Source organism: Elgaria multicarinata, chromosome 3 (genome assembly GCF_023053635.1).
Source record: "Elgaria multicarinata webbii isolate HBS135686 ecotype San Diego chromosome 3, rElgMul1.1.pri, whole genome shotgun sequence".
NCBI lineage: Eukaryota > Metazoa > Chordata > Lepidosauria > Squamata > Anguidae > Elgaria > Elgaria multicarinata.
The window spans coordinates 100,691,609-100,705,741 of NC_086173.1; the positions used below are offsets into that span (position 1 = coordinate 100,691,609).

General features: G+C 41.6%; 1 protein-coding gene across 1 annotated transcript; it reads right to left on the minus strand.

Annotated features, from left to right (window-relative positions):
- Positions 1–12,916: 12,916 nt before the first annotated feature.
- On the minus strand, positions 12,917–13,813 carry LOC134395423 (taste receptor type 2 member 8-like). Its single transcript, XM_063121585.1, has one exon. It carries the CDS (start codon positions 13,811–13,813, stop codon positions 12,917–12,919), a length of 897 nt encoding a protein of 298 aa, XP_062977655.1.
- Positions 13,814–14,133: the final 320 nt, after the last annotated feature.

The following is a 14,133-nucleotide window of genomic DNA, read 5'->3' on the forward strand; positions in this document are numbered from 1 at the left end:
ATCTCCTGATCATCTGCAGATCCTGCTATACAGGTGGGCTTCACTCTCCCAACCAAAGTTGTTGGGCTGAGATGGAAAGTGCAGGTAGAAGATCTATGGTGTACTATTTAGTACATTGGAAATTATGCTAATGAACTATGCATCATGCTATGCAAATGAGTAGGGCTCTCATGTAACCTATTTCCATAACACTTCTGTCTGGAACAATGGTGTTGATACAGACTTTGAATAAGTACCTGACTCATGACTTTCTGTAAATCAGGGATGGTGCTCTGTTTTGGTGGCTATGGGAAGAATAAAGTTTGACACAGAAACCCCAGATGTCACTCTCCAGTGAAGAACGGCAGGAGTTGGAGATGAAACCTCTAGAAAGGGATAACTAAAAAGCTTTCTGCAGTGCTTGTTAGGGCAATTTACCTTCCCTGTTGATTGCTAGTTGCTCAGCTCTCTATCATGGTCTTGGACTATGGCTCCAACAGATGGACACACATCCATTTACACACACACACCTCTGTATGCAGAGAGAGAGAGGGACATTTCTTCTATAAAAAGTGATGCACAATTGTACTAAACAGCATCCAAACCCAGCATGTGACAACCGTGGTAGTGGAGTTAGCTCAGAGATCCATTTGAACACATTCTTCTACTTTGCTAAGTTTTACTGGGAGTGGGGATCTACACTACTGCTTTTAAAGCGCTTTAAAGCACATTGAAAATGTTTTGAAAACTGTATGTGCAGTGTGTCCTGGGCCCCAACAGTTGTCAAACCTGTTATAAAGCTCTTTAAAGCAGTAGTGTAGATCCTGCCTGGGAACATTTCTACAGCCTACTTGTACTGTGCATTTCACGTGCTTTACTTAAATCAACTTCAGCTCTGCATAGTGTCCCACATTATTAGGAACATAGGAAGCCGTTTTGTACTGAGTCAGGTCATGGGTCCATCTAGCCCAGTATTGTCAACACTGATCTCTCCAGGGTTTCAGGCAGGGGTTTTTCTAGCCCTATGTGGAGGAGTCAGGTGCTCTACCACTGTGCCACAGCCCCTCCCCTAATGTATAGCGTAGAACAGTGGTTCCCAAAGTGGGCGGTACCGCCCCCCTGGGGGCAGTGGGATTGCATAGGGGGCGTTGAGAGGCAAAGGGATGGCAGGCGGGCGCTGGCAGGGGGCACTGGCAGGCAAAGGGGCAGCAGGGGGGCGCTCGAGGTGGTCTCTCCAGAAGGTACTAAAAGAGAGTAACTAGAGACCCACAGGGAAAATCTCTAAATCTGTGCAAGTCCGTCTAAACCTTCTCTAAACCTTACCGGGAAATGGACGCCCCCTGCAGCTTTTCCAGCTCAGAAGCCTAGTTCCTCGCTCAAGCTTGTTTTCCCCAGGAAGTATGAAATCTCGCGCGATTTGAGTCTATGAGATAGGCGGTGGGGGAGCGCTTTCGCGCCAGACCAGCCTATGCCACGTGCATCACAGAGGAGAAGGCACCTTCAAAAAGGGCAGCCTCAAAGAGGCGGTGACTGGGAAGTCGCTTCAGAGAGGTGGTGGGGGCTGCAGCAAGCGAGGCTGCTTTGAAGCTGCTGCAGGAGGAGGTTTGCATTGGAAGAGCTTTTAATGAGAGTGATAAGAAATTCTTGTGACTTAAATTAGTCAGGATTAACTTAAATCCCCGTCACTTAAATGGGTCTACTCTAAGACTTACATTAGTGTTTACTCTCTGTTCTAATGACAACCAATGGGTGCCGAGGGCACACAACTACAATGAGGTACAAAATACTGAATAATATTAACAACAGTGTGTGTGTGAGATAGAAATCTCAATAATTTTTTTGTCTTTTTGTTTCTTAATTTGCCATAAAATTCTTTCCACAGAATAACAAAATGTCACAATGTTTTTTGAACTGACATAAATTTATTTCAATAGGCTTTTTAAACAGAAATGTTCTTTCAGAAGGCTTTTTTTAAAAAAAACAAATGTTCTTTCTAGGCTTTTTTTTAAACATAAAGTTCTTTCAATAGGCTTTTTTTAACATAAAGTTCTTTCAATAGGCTTTTTTTAACATAAAGTTCTTTCAGTAGGCTTTTTTACATAGATTTCTTTTGATAAGCTTTTAAACTTTTTTAAAACCTAATTTTCTTTCAGTAGGCTAACATGCATTTCTTTCAATAGGCTAAATATTTTTCAATAGGCTTTTTAACATAGATTTCTTTCGATAAGCTTAGACTTTTTAAACATAATTTTCTTTCAATACACTAACATACTTTCAATAGGCATAGGTATTTTTCAATAGGCTTCTTTATGTTAAAAAAGCCTATTGAAAGAAATTTATGTTAAAGAAGCCTATTGAAAGAAATTTATGTTAGTTCAAACAACATTGTGACATTTTGTTATTCTGTAGAAAGAATTTTATGGCAAATTAAAAACAAACAAAAAAACCCATTTATTGAGATTTCTACCACCCCAGTTGTTAATATTATTCATTATATTGCACCTCATTGTAGTTGTGTCCCCTCAGCACTCATTGGTTGTCATTAACTTATCAACTATTGCCTTCTTTAATTTTGTACTCTCTGTTCTAAACCAACTATTTGCTGTTGTGAGAGCATATCTCACACTACAACTTTTCTAGGAGCAGTTTGAGGTGTAAATACCAGATACAGCAGATGTCCTACTATAACGGACTTAAAACAGGGGAAATGGCTCTTAATAAAAGGGTCAAGTGTATTTGGTGACTGCATCACCCAAGCACAGAAATGAGCTTGCAGCATCTCAAAAGACAGAAACAGTGTGGAGTCTAGGTTAAAGTATCAAACTAGGACTGGAGGAACCCAGGTTCAAACCTCCATCTCAGCCATAAAGCTCATTGGGGCAGTGACTATGTCTCAGCCTAACCTACATCACAGGGTTGTTGTGGTTCTCCTCCGTCCCATTTCAGTTAACCTCAAAGCTGTTGCCTTGAGCTTCCTGGGATAAAGATGGGGCATCAGTACGATAAACAAACAAACTATAAATAAAATAAATATAGCTCTTAAGGCTGCAAAGCTGATCTTGAAAGTGAATTCAAATGCTGCCTGATGACATTATAGATAGGTCTGCAGCATTCTGTATTCTAATTTCCCTGGGAGCTGTAGTGCTTTTAGAGTAGGTGTTCCATTTTTGGGATGCCACCTCTCAAACAATTAAGCTGGCCCAAGCTTTCTGGAGTATATTGGATTTGTATGGATAATTCAGTATGGGCATTAAGATGTTATGTAGAACAGGTTTGTCTTAATTGTGTGCTATGAAATCAGACATGTGACCAAGGCTATGCTTGTGTGGGCACGTTGGTGAGCTTTGGGGGCTGGACATGTTGGTGGGGGTGCCTCCTTGGGGGCGGCTATGTTGTCCTCCTTGTTGGTTTCCAAAATAGGGTCACCCTACCTAAAACCCAGGGACCGAGCAGGAAAGAGCAGGAAATTCAGCTGCTCTGCCCATTTTATTTACACTTTGGTGATTTTAATTAAGCATATGCACTTATTTTGACATTATTCCAATAATATTTAATGATTAAATTCTTTGTTTTAGATTAGAATAAAAATGACAGAAGCAGGGAAATCAAAAAAGAAATGTAGACAATATAGCTTGGGATATCTTAAGTATGGATTGATACCAGCACCAACAAACCAGCAGCTGCCAACGTGCCTGTTATGTGAAAAGGTGTTTTCTAATGAGGCAATGAAGCCTTCCAGACTGCAAGAACATTTAAAGAAGGCACATCCTGACAAGGCAGATAAGAACGTAACTTTTTTTCAATCACTTCGTGACAAATTTCAAAAGCGGCCAACACTGTTCAACCTGATTCACAATGCTTCACAACAACAAACTGATGGTTTGCGTGCATCATACAACGTCTCATTGTTGATTGCTAAGTCAGGAAAGCCACATGCAATTGGTGAAGAACTCATCCTACCAGCAGTTAGTGAGGTTCTGAGTACTGTTTTGCAGAAGTCACCACATGATATAATTAAAACGATTCCTCTCAGCAACAATTCAGTGCAAAAACACATCGATGAAATGGCTGAGAATGTGGAAGATACACTGTGCAATGCACTAAGGACAACAGAATTTGCATTACAGCTGGATGAGTCAACTTTACCAGGCAATGAATCTTTGCTTCTCACTTATGTGCGTTTTATAAAAGACGGGAGTTTGGCTCAAGAGTTGTTATTTGCAAGGCAACTAAAAACCGATACTAAAGGGGAGTCAATATTTCGTGTGGTTGAGGAGTTCTTCAATGAAAAGGAAATTCCACTTAATCACATACTTGCTTGTGCAACTGATGGAGCACCATCAATGACTGGTTACTACCGTGGGTGTGTTGCTTACTTGAAAAAATCAGTGCCAAATATCTTTACTATTCACTGTGTCATTCATCGCCAACATCTGGTTGCAAAAAACCTCAGTGGTCGCCTACACAATTCATTACACACTGTCATTACTGCAGTGAATAAAATTAAAGCCCAAGCTCTCAATGATCGACTATTCCGGGTGCTCTGTGCTGAGAATGATGAAGACTTTGAACGTTTGGTGCTTCATACTGGAGTTCGTTGGCTATCAAAAGGAAACTGTTTGAAATGCTTTTACAACCTTTTTGACACTGTTGCGGAGTTTTTTGAAGGCATGAATGCTTTGCTCAGTAATGACCTCAAAGAAATCAGGCATGACATTGCTTATTTGTCTGAACTATTTGCAAAGTTCAATGCAATGAATTTGCAGTTGCAAGGAAATGACACCAATCTTATTAAGGCCAAATCCGTCGTATCTACGTTTATTGCAAAGTTAACTCTATTCAAGCGCAATATAGGCCGTCGTGAGCTATACCAATTTCCAAGCTTGTCTGAGCTAGAACAGAAAGGCGGGATACAAGATGACGATCTGCAAGTTTATTGTGACCATTTAAATATGCTGCATGAAGATATGTCTGAGCGATTCAAGGATCTTCTTATGATGGAAACTCCAGACTGGGTGATAAATCCATTCTCAGATATTGAGGAAGTTGGAGTAGTGGAGGAAGAACTAATTGAGCTACAAAATGACATTGAGCTGAAGCCAAAGTTTAAGAAATCGTACCAGGAGTTTTGGTTACAGAAGGACATTTCTGATCGCTATCCTGCACTATGGAGAGTGGTTCAGAAGCTCCTGGTTGCATTTCCAACATCATATTTGGTGGAACGTAGTTTTAGTGTGGTCTGCCTACTTCTTTCCAAGCAAAGAAATCGACTCCAGATTACTAAACGTGGTGATTTAAGACTCATGTTAAGTGACTTCAAACCAGACATTGGGAAACTGGTATCACTTCATCAAGCCCTTCCATCACATTAAGAATTTACAGAATAGTGAGGTATTCTACCCTAGTTACTAAATGTGGTATATAATATCCTTGCTAAATGACTATCAGACTTTGAAAAGATGATATCACTGGATAAAGTTCATCAATTATGTTCAATTGAATAAATAAACTAAAAAATGTAATTAGATTTTGAATAAATATTCAATTAATTGTTACTGTTTTGAATTTTATTGTTATTATCTTCCTTAGTGGGTCGTCAAAAACCGCTATTCTGAATAATGATTTTTATGGTGCTATATAAATAAATAATAATAATACTGGGCATGAGTTTGTGGAACCAAGGGGGCGGTGACCTGAAAAAGTTTGGGAACCACTGGCATAGAACAAGATTTTAATACTGAGTACTTCCAGATGGAGGGCTCCTAGTGCTAACAATTAGTAGGCATTGTGCAACTATCTGTCTTTTTCTCTTGAACATTTCTTCTGCAGAAAGGAAAAAGACTGGAGAAGCAGCAGGAAGACACAAAGGGAATGACTGGAAGACAGCACTCTAAATCCCACATGAAATTCCGTGAAAGAGGCAGGGCAAATACCATGAGAAACGCTTCATCTGGAACGGACTGTGTCAAGCAGTTTGATTTCTTCTGTTTAGTTAAGCCAAAGGACCTGATTGATTATATCTCTTCTGAATAAAGATTTGACTGTGCTCAACGTTGCAGTTGCCGTACCAAAGATCTTGACTTTTGAATTGTAGCTTTTAGTCAACAGACACTTACAATCCAATCTCTTACACACAGAGAGACATTAGTCCTACTATGTTCAATGTAGGTTTCTTTTAGATAAGTGTCCATATGTTTGTGGCCTTAATTGATATGTTTATCCATCAAATAGTCACCTCAATAGCCTTTCTGTGCTTTTGTATTCTGTGTTTTGAGGTGAACAATCAAATAGTAGTTCCAGAACCGTTTAAGGAATGCCTTTGAGAACCATCTCCATTACCCTACTGTGCATTCTGAGCACATCTTTTGGAAATTATTTTGCTAACAAGTGGGTGTAGAAGTGATATGCCTGGACCCGATGGTATTAGGCAACTACCGCCCAGTTGCTAACACTCCTTTTTTAGGGAAGGTACTTGAGAGGGTTGTGGCGGAGCAACTGCAGGCACTCTTGGAGGATACTGATTATCTAGATCCATTCCAGTCTGGGTTCCGATCTGGTTACGGGACTGAATCAGCCTTGGTCGCCCTGATGGATGACCTTTATCGAGAGAGGGACAGGGGGAATGCAACCCTGTTAATCCTGCTCGATCTCTCGGCGGCTTTTGATACCATTGACCATGGTATCCTCCTGGATCGACTCTGTGGGATGGGCATCGGAGGCACTGTTTTACAGGGGTTCCGGTCCTACCTACGGGGTCGTTTTCAGAGAGTAGCATTGGGTGACCAGTCCTCGGCCTCCTGGCAATTGAGCTATGGAGTGCCGCAGGGCACCATCTTGTCCCCAATGTTATTTAACATCTATATGAAGCCGTTGGGAGCGGTCATTAGGGGATTTGGAGCTAAATGCCATCAATACAAAATGCCATGACACGCAGCTCTATCTCCCTGTGACAACTGAATCAGGTGAGGCTGTGCAAGTCCTGGACCAGTGCCTAGACTCAGTAATGGGCTGGATGAGGGCCAATAAACTGAGACTAAATCCTGGCAAGACGGAAGCCCTGTGGGTGAGTGGTTCCCGAGTCCGGGAGACAGGCTCATTGCCTGTTCTGGATGGGGTTGCACTGCCTCTGAAAGAACAGGTTCGTAGTTTGGGGGTACTCTTAGACCCATTTCTGTCATTGGAGGCTCAAGTAGCCGCCACGGCTCGGAGTGCCTTTTACCATCTTCGGTTGGTTCGCCAACTACGGCCTCTCCTGGACAGGAATAGCTTGACCACGGTGGTACAGGCATTGGTAACCTCAAGATTGGATTACTGCAACGTGCTCTATGTGGGGCTGCCCTTGAAGCTGCTCCGGAAGCTGGAGCTAGTGCAGAATGCTGCAGCTCGGCTGTTGTCTGGAGCTGCCCCTTTCCAGCATGTAACTTCTCTGCTGAGGGAACTGCACTGGCTGCCTATTCGCTACCGGGCCAGGTTTAAGGTTCTTGTACTTGTGTACAAAGCCCTAAACAACTTGGGACCAGGATACCTGAGAGAGCGCCTTCTCCCTTACCAACCTGCCCGGTCACTGAGGTCATCCGAGGGCCTGCTCCTGGTGGTTCCACCTAGATCCATCCTCCGATTGGAATCCACCAGGGGAAGAGCCTTCAGCGTGGTGGTGCCCCTCCTGTGGAATTCCCTGCCTCTGGAGGTCAGGCAGGCTCCAACCTTGTACTCCTTTCGGCGCCTCCTGAAAACATCTTTATTCCAAGAAGCCTTTCTTTAACATGCAGCCTTGGATTTCTGTGTTGTTGTTGTTTTTTGCTTCTTTTTAAATTTTGTTTTAACTGTTTTATTCTGTTTTTATTTTCATTTTACCTTGTACACCACTCCGAAATTTTTTCAATGAGGAGCGGTATATAAATACTCTAAATAAATAAATAAATAAATAAATAAAATATGCCACTGCTCAGGTTGCTGGGCTATCTGGTGGTAGAGGAGGGAATTTCCTATTGATTCTAGGTTGCTATGTCACAAATAAATCTGCAACAAGTTCAGTCACCATGTTATGATGTACCAAAATCCCATCTTGCAATGAACACAAGTCACAATAAGACCTCATGGCATATGAATATCAATGAAAGAGGGAGTCCTAAGAAACTATGACTTACATCTTGTTCTGCTTGTAATGTGAGTGGGTAGGCTGGCAGGTTATAGAAATATACGCACTCTGGGAGTAGAATATGAGCTTCAGAAACTTAATATTATCTTAGGGTTGTGGGTAGCATAAAGGAACAATAGGTATATATAGCTTCAGGGGAGCTGTTGGTGAAGTCACTCACTGAAGGAAAGAAACCCCAGCTGGGATAGGTTAAGGTTATCAGCTCTTTGTTGTATTTCCTCAGTCACTAAGCCTGTAGATATTGCAAAGAACAAATAGATCTTCATACTGATCACCATAATATGTAATAATAGCAAACTCATTCTCCAGGTCTAGGTCTATATGTAGCTCGAATGACATCGTCCACATAGGATATTTTATTGATGAACATGTGTTAAAAGCAATTGGCGCAGTCACCATAATGCCTTATACAAAAGAGTCTAGTCATGAACTGCATCAACCATGTTTTGTGCTGCTTCAACTCTTCTCTTATTTCTCTGCCACCGTTGGTGCAGAAACTGCCTCACTCTATGGAATTACTAAGTTTTCCCCCGCTTCGATCCAAAGGGAGAGGTGGGTAAGAAATAATAATAACAAATAATAATAATAATAATAATAATAATAATAATAATAATAATTCATTGTGCTGATGTGCAATTCTGTATCTTCAGAAAACCGAATGGGTTTAGGTCCATGTTCAAGTGGATGAGCTGGGGGAAGGACAAGATCTTGGTTTTGGGAGAAGCCGAGCAGCTTGTAGGGAATTTACTGATAACCTTTTCTTTTAAGAAGTACTGAACATAGGCTGCTTTGGAAGCATAGGTTCCTGCAGTGCTTTGCATCAATTTTCCCTATGTATTTAGACTTAAATACTGATCTCAAAGACAAAGACCTCCCTCCTACTACATGTTAATTTATTCTAAAATGCCTAAGTCTATTTGGGCAGTTTAGATAATCCTCTTCCCAGAATGTTCCATCTCTTCTGACCTATTTGTTTTCCTCAGAACTGGACATTACTTCTGCTTTTCATGTGGTCAATTGTCTGGTTTATTTCTCTGTTCTTATGGGCTAAACCACAACTCTACCTTTTAATAACCCCAAACCTTTCACCTAGTTCCGGAATACAAACAGTTGGTACAAGTCACATATTCTTATGACTAATATCTTTGAGCAATATCAAATCATATTTCATCGAACCTTAATTAAACCAAAGCATCTAACCTTTGATACAGTGTTTGTACTCCTACAGTATTTGACCCCTTAATATTAAAGCATTACCCCATCACTTGTACATCCATTTAAACCCATTCTGTGTCCCCAAAAACTTCTTTCTCTATGCTATGCCGACAAACTCTTACACATATTCAGTAAAATTTCAATTGAAGAAAATAATCCTTCAGGCTGTCTGCCTGAGCTTAGGGTTCAGCACCAGCAGCCCCAGGATAGCAGCCTGAACCAGTGCATTTAACAAAGCGACAGCTATCCAACTGTGGGCTTTTTGGAAGTAATGTCAAACATCAGCAAGGTGCATGTTGTAGCAAAGGCAAGAGAAAGGGAGAAAAAGCCTACTACTGACCCATCCACCTTGAGATGAGATTTCATTTAAGTACTGCTAAGATGGGCATCTGCTAAGATTCATCTGGCCAACATGTCTACAGAGTGAGGCAACGATCAGGACAGAGAAAAATAAAACTACTGTAAGGGGACAGCCCAATCCAAGAAGTAAGGGAACAAGGTAGGGAACGTCACCTTTTGTGCCGATGCTGAACTAGCATCGGCACAAAATAGCAAATGAGTCCCAGACACACAAAACCTGCTTCTCAAAAGCACTAAGAAGTACAAAGGTAATCAGCATCTTAAAGATGATGCAAAAGACATTATATGCACTCAGGTTCAGCAGGAGTTGCTCTCTTGAGGACAGGTATCTTGGAACTATTCAGTGATTATCACCTTTACAATAGAACTATTGAAATGAGTCGCACCAGCACCCAGCCACTTGCAAGAACCTACAACAGAGGACAAAACATGGCTCCTGGTATTTAAGCTCTTTGACCACAGCTCCCTCATTTTTAAAGATATAGTGAACAAAACTGGCACAGTGACAGCTCTTAAGGAGGGCTTTCAGCATGCCAAGTTTGAATCAGATTGGTTGATCTGTTTATTTTTAATGATTTTTTAATTTCCTGCCCAAACCCTTTTCCTGGTAGTCCAAAAGTGCGAAGGATTGATCTTCCATTCCTTTGATCATGCAAAGCTGTGCATCTTCAAGTTCATAAACTACAGAGCTGCTGTTCCCTTACTCAAGAGTAAATCCCATTGATTGTATTGTTTGGCTCCTTGCTAGAGTTCAGGAATTTTGACATGAGGCTAATAGGCTGCACTGTGCCCTTAGGCGATACTCAGCTCTTGGTCTGCCATACTGCTTTGAGCGGATTCCCACAGAAGAAGATCTGGCTGCCATGCTGCTCAGCTCCCCCATAACTCATGCTGCAAAGGTATGAGCCAGCTGGTGCAAGTGAGCATTGGCTGCAGCACTTGCAACTCTAATAAATCCCAAAACGCTCCATTCTCCCATGTGCTGGCTGTGTGTATTTCCACATGTCAGCATCCAACTTGCATTAATGCAGGATCTAGGACTGGGATGTACAATTCATCAACTTGACAACATCCATATTTATCTTTAAAAAATAGTGAGTTTCTAGCCCTTATGGCTATGAACAGACATGAATATATGTGGGAAATGCTTCCTGAAATCTCAGCAGCCAGAGAAAGAGCTGAATGGGATTTTGTTTTGAATGCATTTAACCATGTTGTCCTTAATAGCAATAGGAGTGATTATGAGCTTTTCTCATTGCCTATGTGTGACTGCTCTGGTTTGTTCTCAGCGCTCTTCCTTATATTTTGCCAAGACCACCTCTTAACCATGGAGGCTGAGCATGGATATTTGAGAGAAGAGTACTCTGTGTTATACCATCCTTGCCATCTTTTGCTTATTCACTACTTGTTAAATGAGATTTCTTATTGGAGAAAGCAGCAGACTATCCAGCAGATGGTGCTGGTAAATCACTACCTCAGTTCAAACAAGACGTGAGTTAACAATGAAGTGTGAAAACTCCACTCAACGGTTGAGTTTTTAGGAGGTACTCCCCACACAACCAGTTCTAACTCCACCGTTGTATGACTGTGTGCTACCATGGAGTTGAGTAAAATCCATCATGACATTTGATTGACCGTTCCTCCACCCTCTCTCCTCCCCTGGTTGTCCCAATGGTATCCCATCAGCCATTACTGCAAAAAAACAATCACGGCGGCTCTCCTAGAGTGGCACTCACACCTCTCGCTGCTCTTGCCAGGGAGCTCTGTAGCCAGTTGGAAAAGTCAATTCAACGGAGCCTGCCACACAACACGCAACACAACGGTTGTGCAGGAACATTCCCTCTGCACAGTGTGGTTATTCTGCATGGAGTGTTTCCCCACACACACACACACACACACACACACACACAAACCCGTGGAGTTTGCCCACCAGTCAACACATTTCACCACGCTGATGTAAAAACTCCACTGTGAGTTCTAAAAACCTCCATTGAGATATGTGTTGTCTGAACTGAGCCACTGTCTCCTATTTCAGTCAAAGGAAAGAAACTTTTCAGACTTTTATACTAGCTTTTATTATGCAGTTGATAACTTGCCACTCTTTTAAGCAACTATACACAAATTTGAGTCTCTATGGGATTATTTTTGTATGGCTACATGGCACATTTTATTCTAAAATGAAATACTAGAAAAATAATGTAATATAAGATTAATCTAAAGTTAAGCAACTACAAAAGAGAGAGGATCAGCTCCAGGAAATTCCCAGTATTGTCCCAACTTAAGGTACAGGTATCTTATCTGCAAAACAAAAAAGGCTAAATGAGCAATACCAAGGCTGTATCCCCAAGTATACAACATAGTATGTTTATTACATGTGGATGAGAGTTTTGTTGATAATGAAGAATCATATGCAGGAGGATTACATTATGGTGAAATTTAGGCTGCGGCATGATTTGGTCCCATGTTAGACAGATAGAACAAGGTGAAAGCAGAGGAGAGGGCCCATTTTAAGGGGTAACAGAGATCGGATTAGGTAGCCCATAGCAGAAAGCAGGGAAAAGTCAAGGTCAAAGTAAGCTGGGATAGCTTTTGCTAAATAAATGATTTAACAGAGCCCATAGTAATCCATAGAGTTGTAATGCATCCTTTGGTGTCATAAGTTGGTGAAATTTGAGATGGTTACACTGGGCTAAGTGAATAGTTCTGCTGCACTTAGAGAAAACATAGTCAGTCAGTGAATCAATGCCACTTGGAGAACGCTCCCTTTCATGTGAATGAGCTATAGAAGACCAAAATTAGATGTGACGTTTGACATGTAGTTTCTCTCGGCATTCTTGCTTTTTTTAAAAAAAGGAATAGAATCCTGAGCTGGACAGGGAACATGGCCTGGGAAAAGAGTTTTCACCCGTTGTCCCTTCCACGTCTCAATCAGAATCACCCCCAGCCCCCTTAAGTTTGGTATTAGCAGTGGTAGGAAAGCTATCACGTGCAAAGTTTTCTTCCCTTTGTGAATAGTAGACACTGGAGGGGCTGATTCCAATCAGGACCATGGCAGGTCAAAGGGTGAAAGCTCCACTCCCTGCGCACCACAGCTCCAATCCGGTTCAAGTCTCCCCCACCCCATGCCGGTTGTTGAAAAAGAAATATCAAACACACAAGGGTAAAATACATGACAAATACCTCATCTAGTTTGGGCCTGAGAAGTTAAGACTTTGTTCTTGTAAGCATACGGGTAGCTTCCTGGTTTAGTTTAGGGTTAACCAATATCAAGATGGTAGCCTGAGCAGGGGCGTACACCAACAACACAAATACACAAAAGAATCTATATTTATAAGCATCTATAAGTATAGTCGCGTTCTCTGTCAGATAAAGTAAAAGGTAAAGGATCAAGAGGGAGAGCACTGTCCCAGCTGCCCTGACATGAGCTTCTGCTTGGAGGCTCCTAAAACTGGATTCTTTACTTGTCATCCGGCAGACGTGTCGGCACAGCGAGGCAACAACCAGTATGGAGCAAAGTAAAACCACGAGAAGGGGACAGCCAGAACCAATACTTAAAAACAGCAGTTTGTAAAATGTGGATAAGGGTATCAATGTCTTTGCTTGTGTCACATTTCTATTGTTGGCTGTTGTGTTGCACTTGGATTGTATAGAACCTTGCTGGACGGAAAAAATGGAAACAATCATGGAGATGACTAGAGATCCCACGAGAAGCTGGGGTATTAGCCTTGATATCTTCATCTTGCACCAAAGGAAAACGGAATGGTTGCTGTTCACTATCTTGATGCAATAAAAGACACAGAGCAATGCAGTGAGCCAAAATCTGAAGTATACGACAAAGTTCACGACGCCACTGATTATTTCCATTAAAATGCAGTTCCTGGTGTCGGTTAAGAATTCACAGAGGAAATACACAGCCGTTGAAATTGTGCTGATGCAATTCGATATCCCAATACTAAGAAGCAGTTGATTACTGGAAGTGAGTCTCTTGCTTTTAGCCCATTCAGTAATCTTCATTGTAACTATGAAGCCATTGGAGATGAGCCCACAGAGGGCCAAGTCAGCCACAGCTACCAGAAAGGCAATTATCTGGAGAGAAGACATATCTCCAGATCATCTGCAGATCCTGCTATACAGGTGGGCTTCACTCTCCCAACCAAAGTTGTTGGGCTGAGATGGAAAGTGCAGGTAGAAGATCTATAGTGTACTATTTAGTACATTGGAAATTATGCTAATGAACTATGCATCATGCTATGCAAATGAGTAGGGCTCTCATGTAACCTATTTCCATAACACTTCTGTCTGGAACAATGGTGTTGATACAGACTTTGAATAAGTACCTGACTCATGACTTTCTGTAAATCAGGGATGGTGCTCTGTTTTGGTGGCTATGGGAAGAAGAAAGTCTGACACAGAAACCCCAG

Excerpts from the sequence above, each read along its gene's own strand:
- LOC134395423 (XM_063121585.1), bottom strand. The coding sequence starts at position 13,813 with ATGTCTTCTCTCCAGATAATTGCCTTTCTGGTAGCTGTGGCTGACTTG.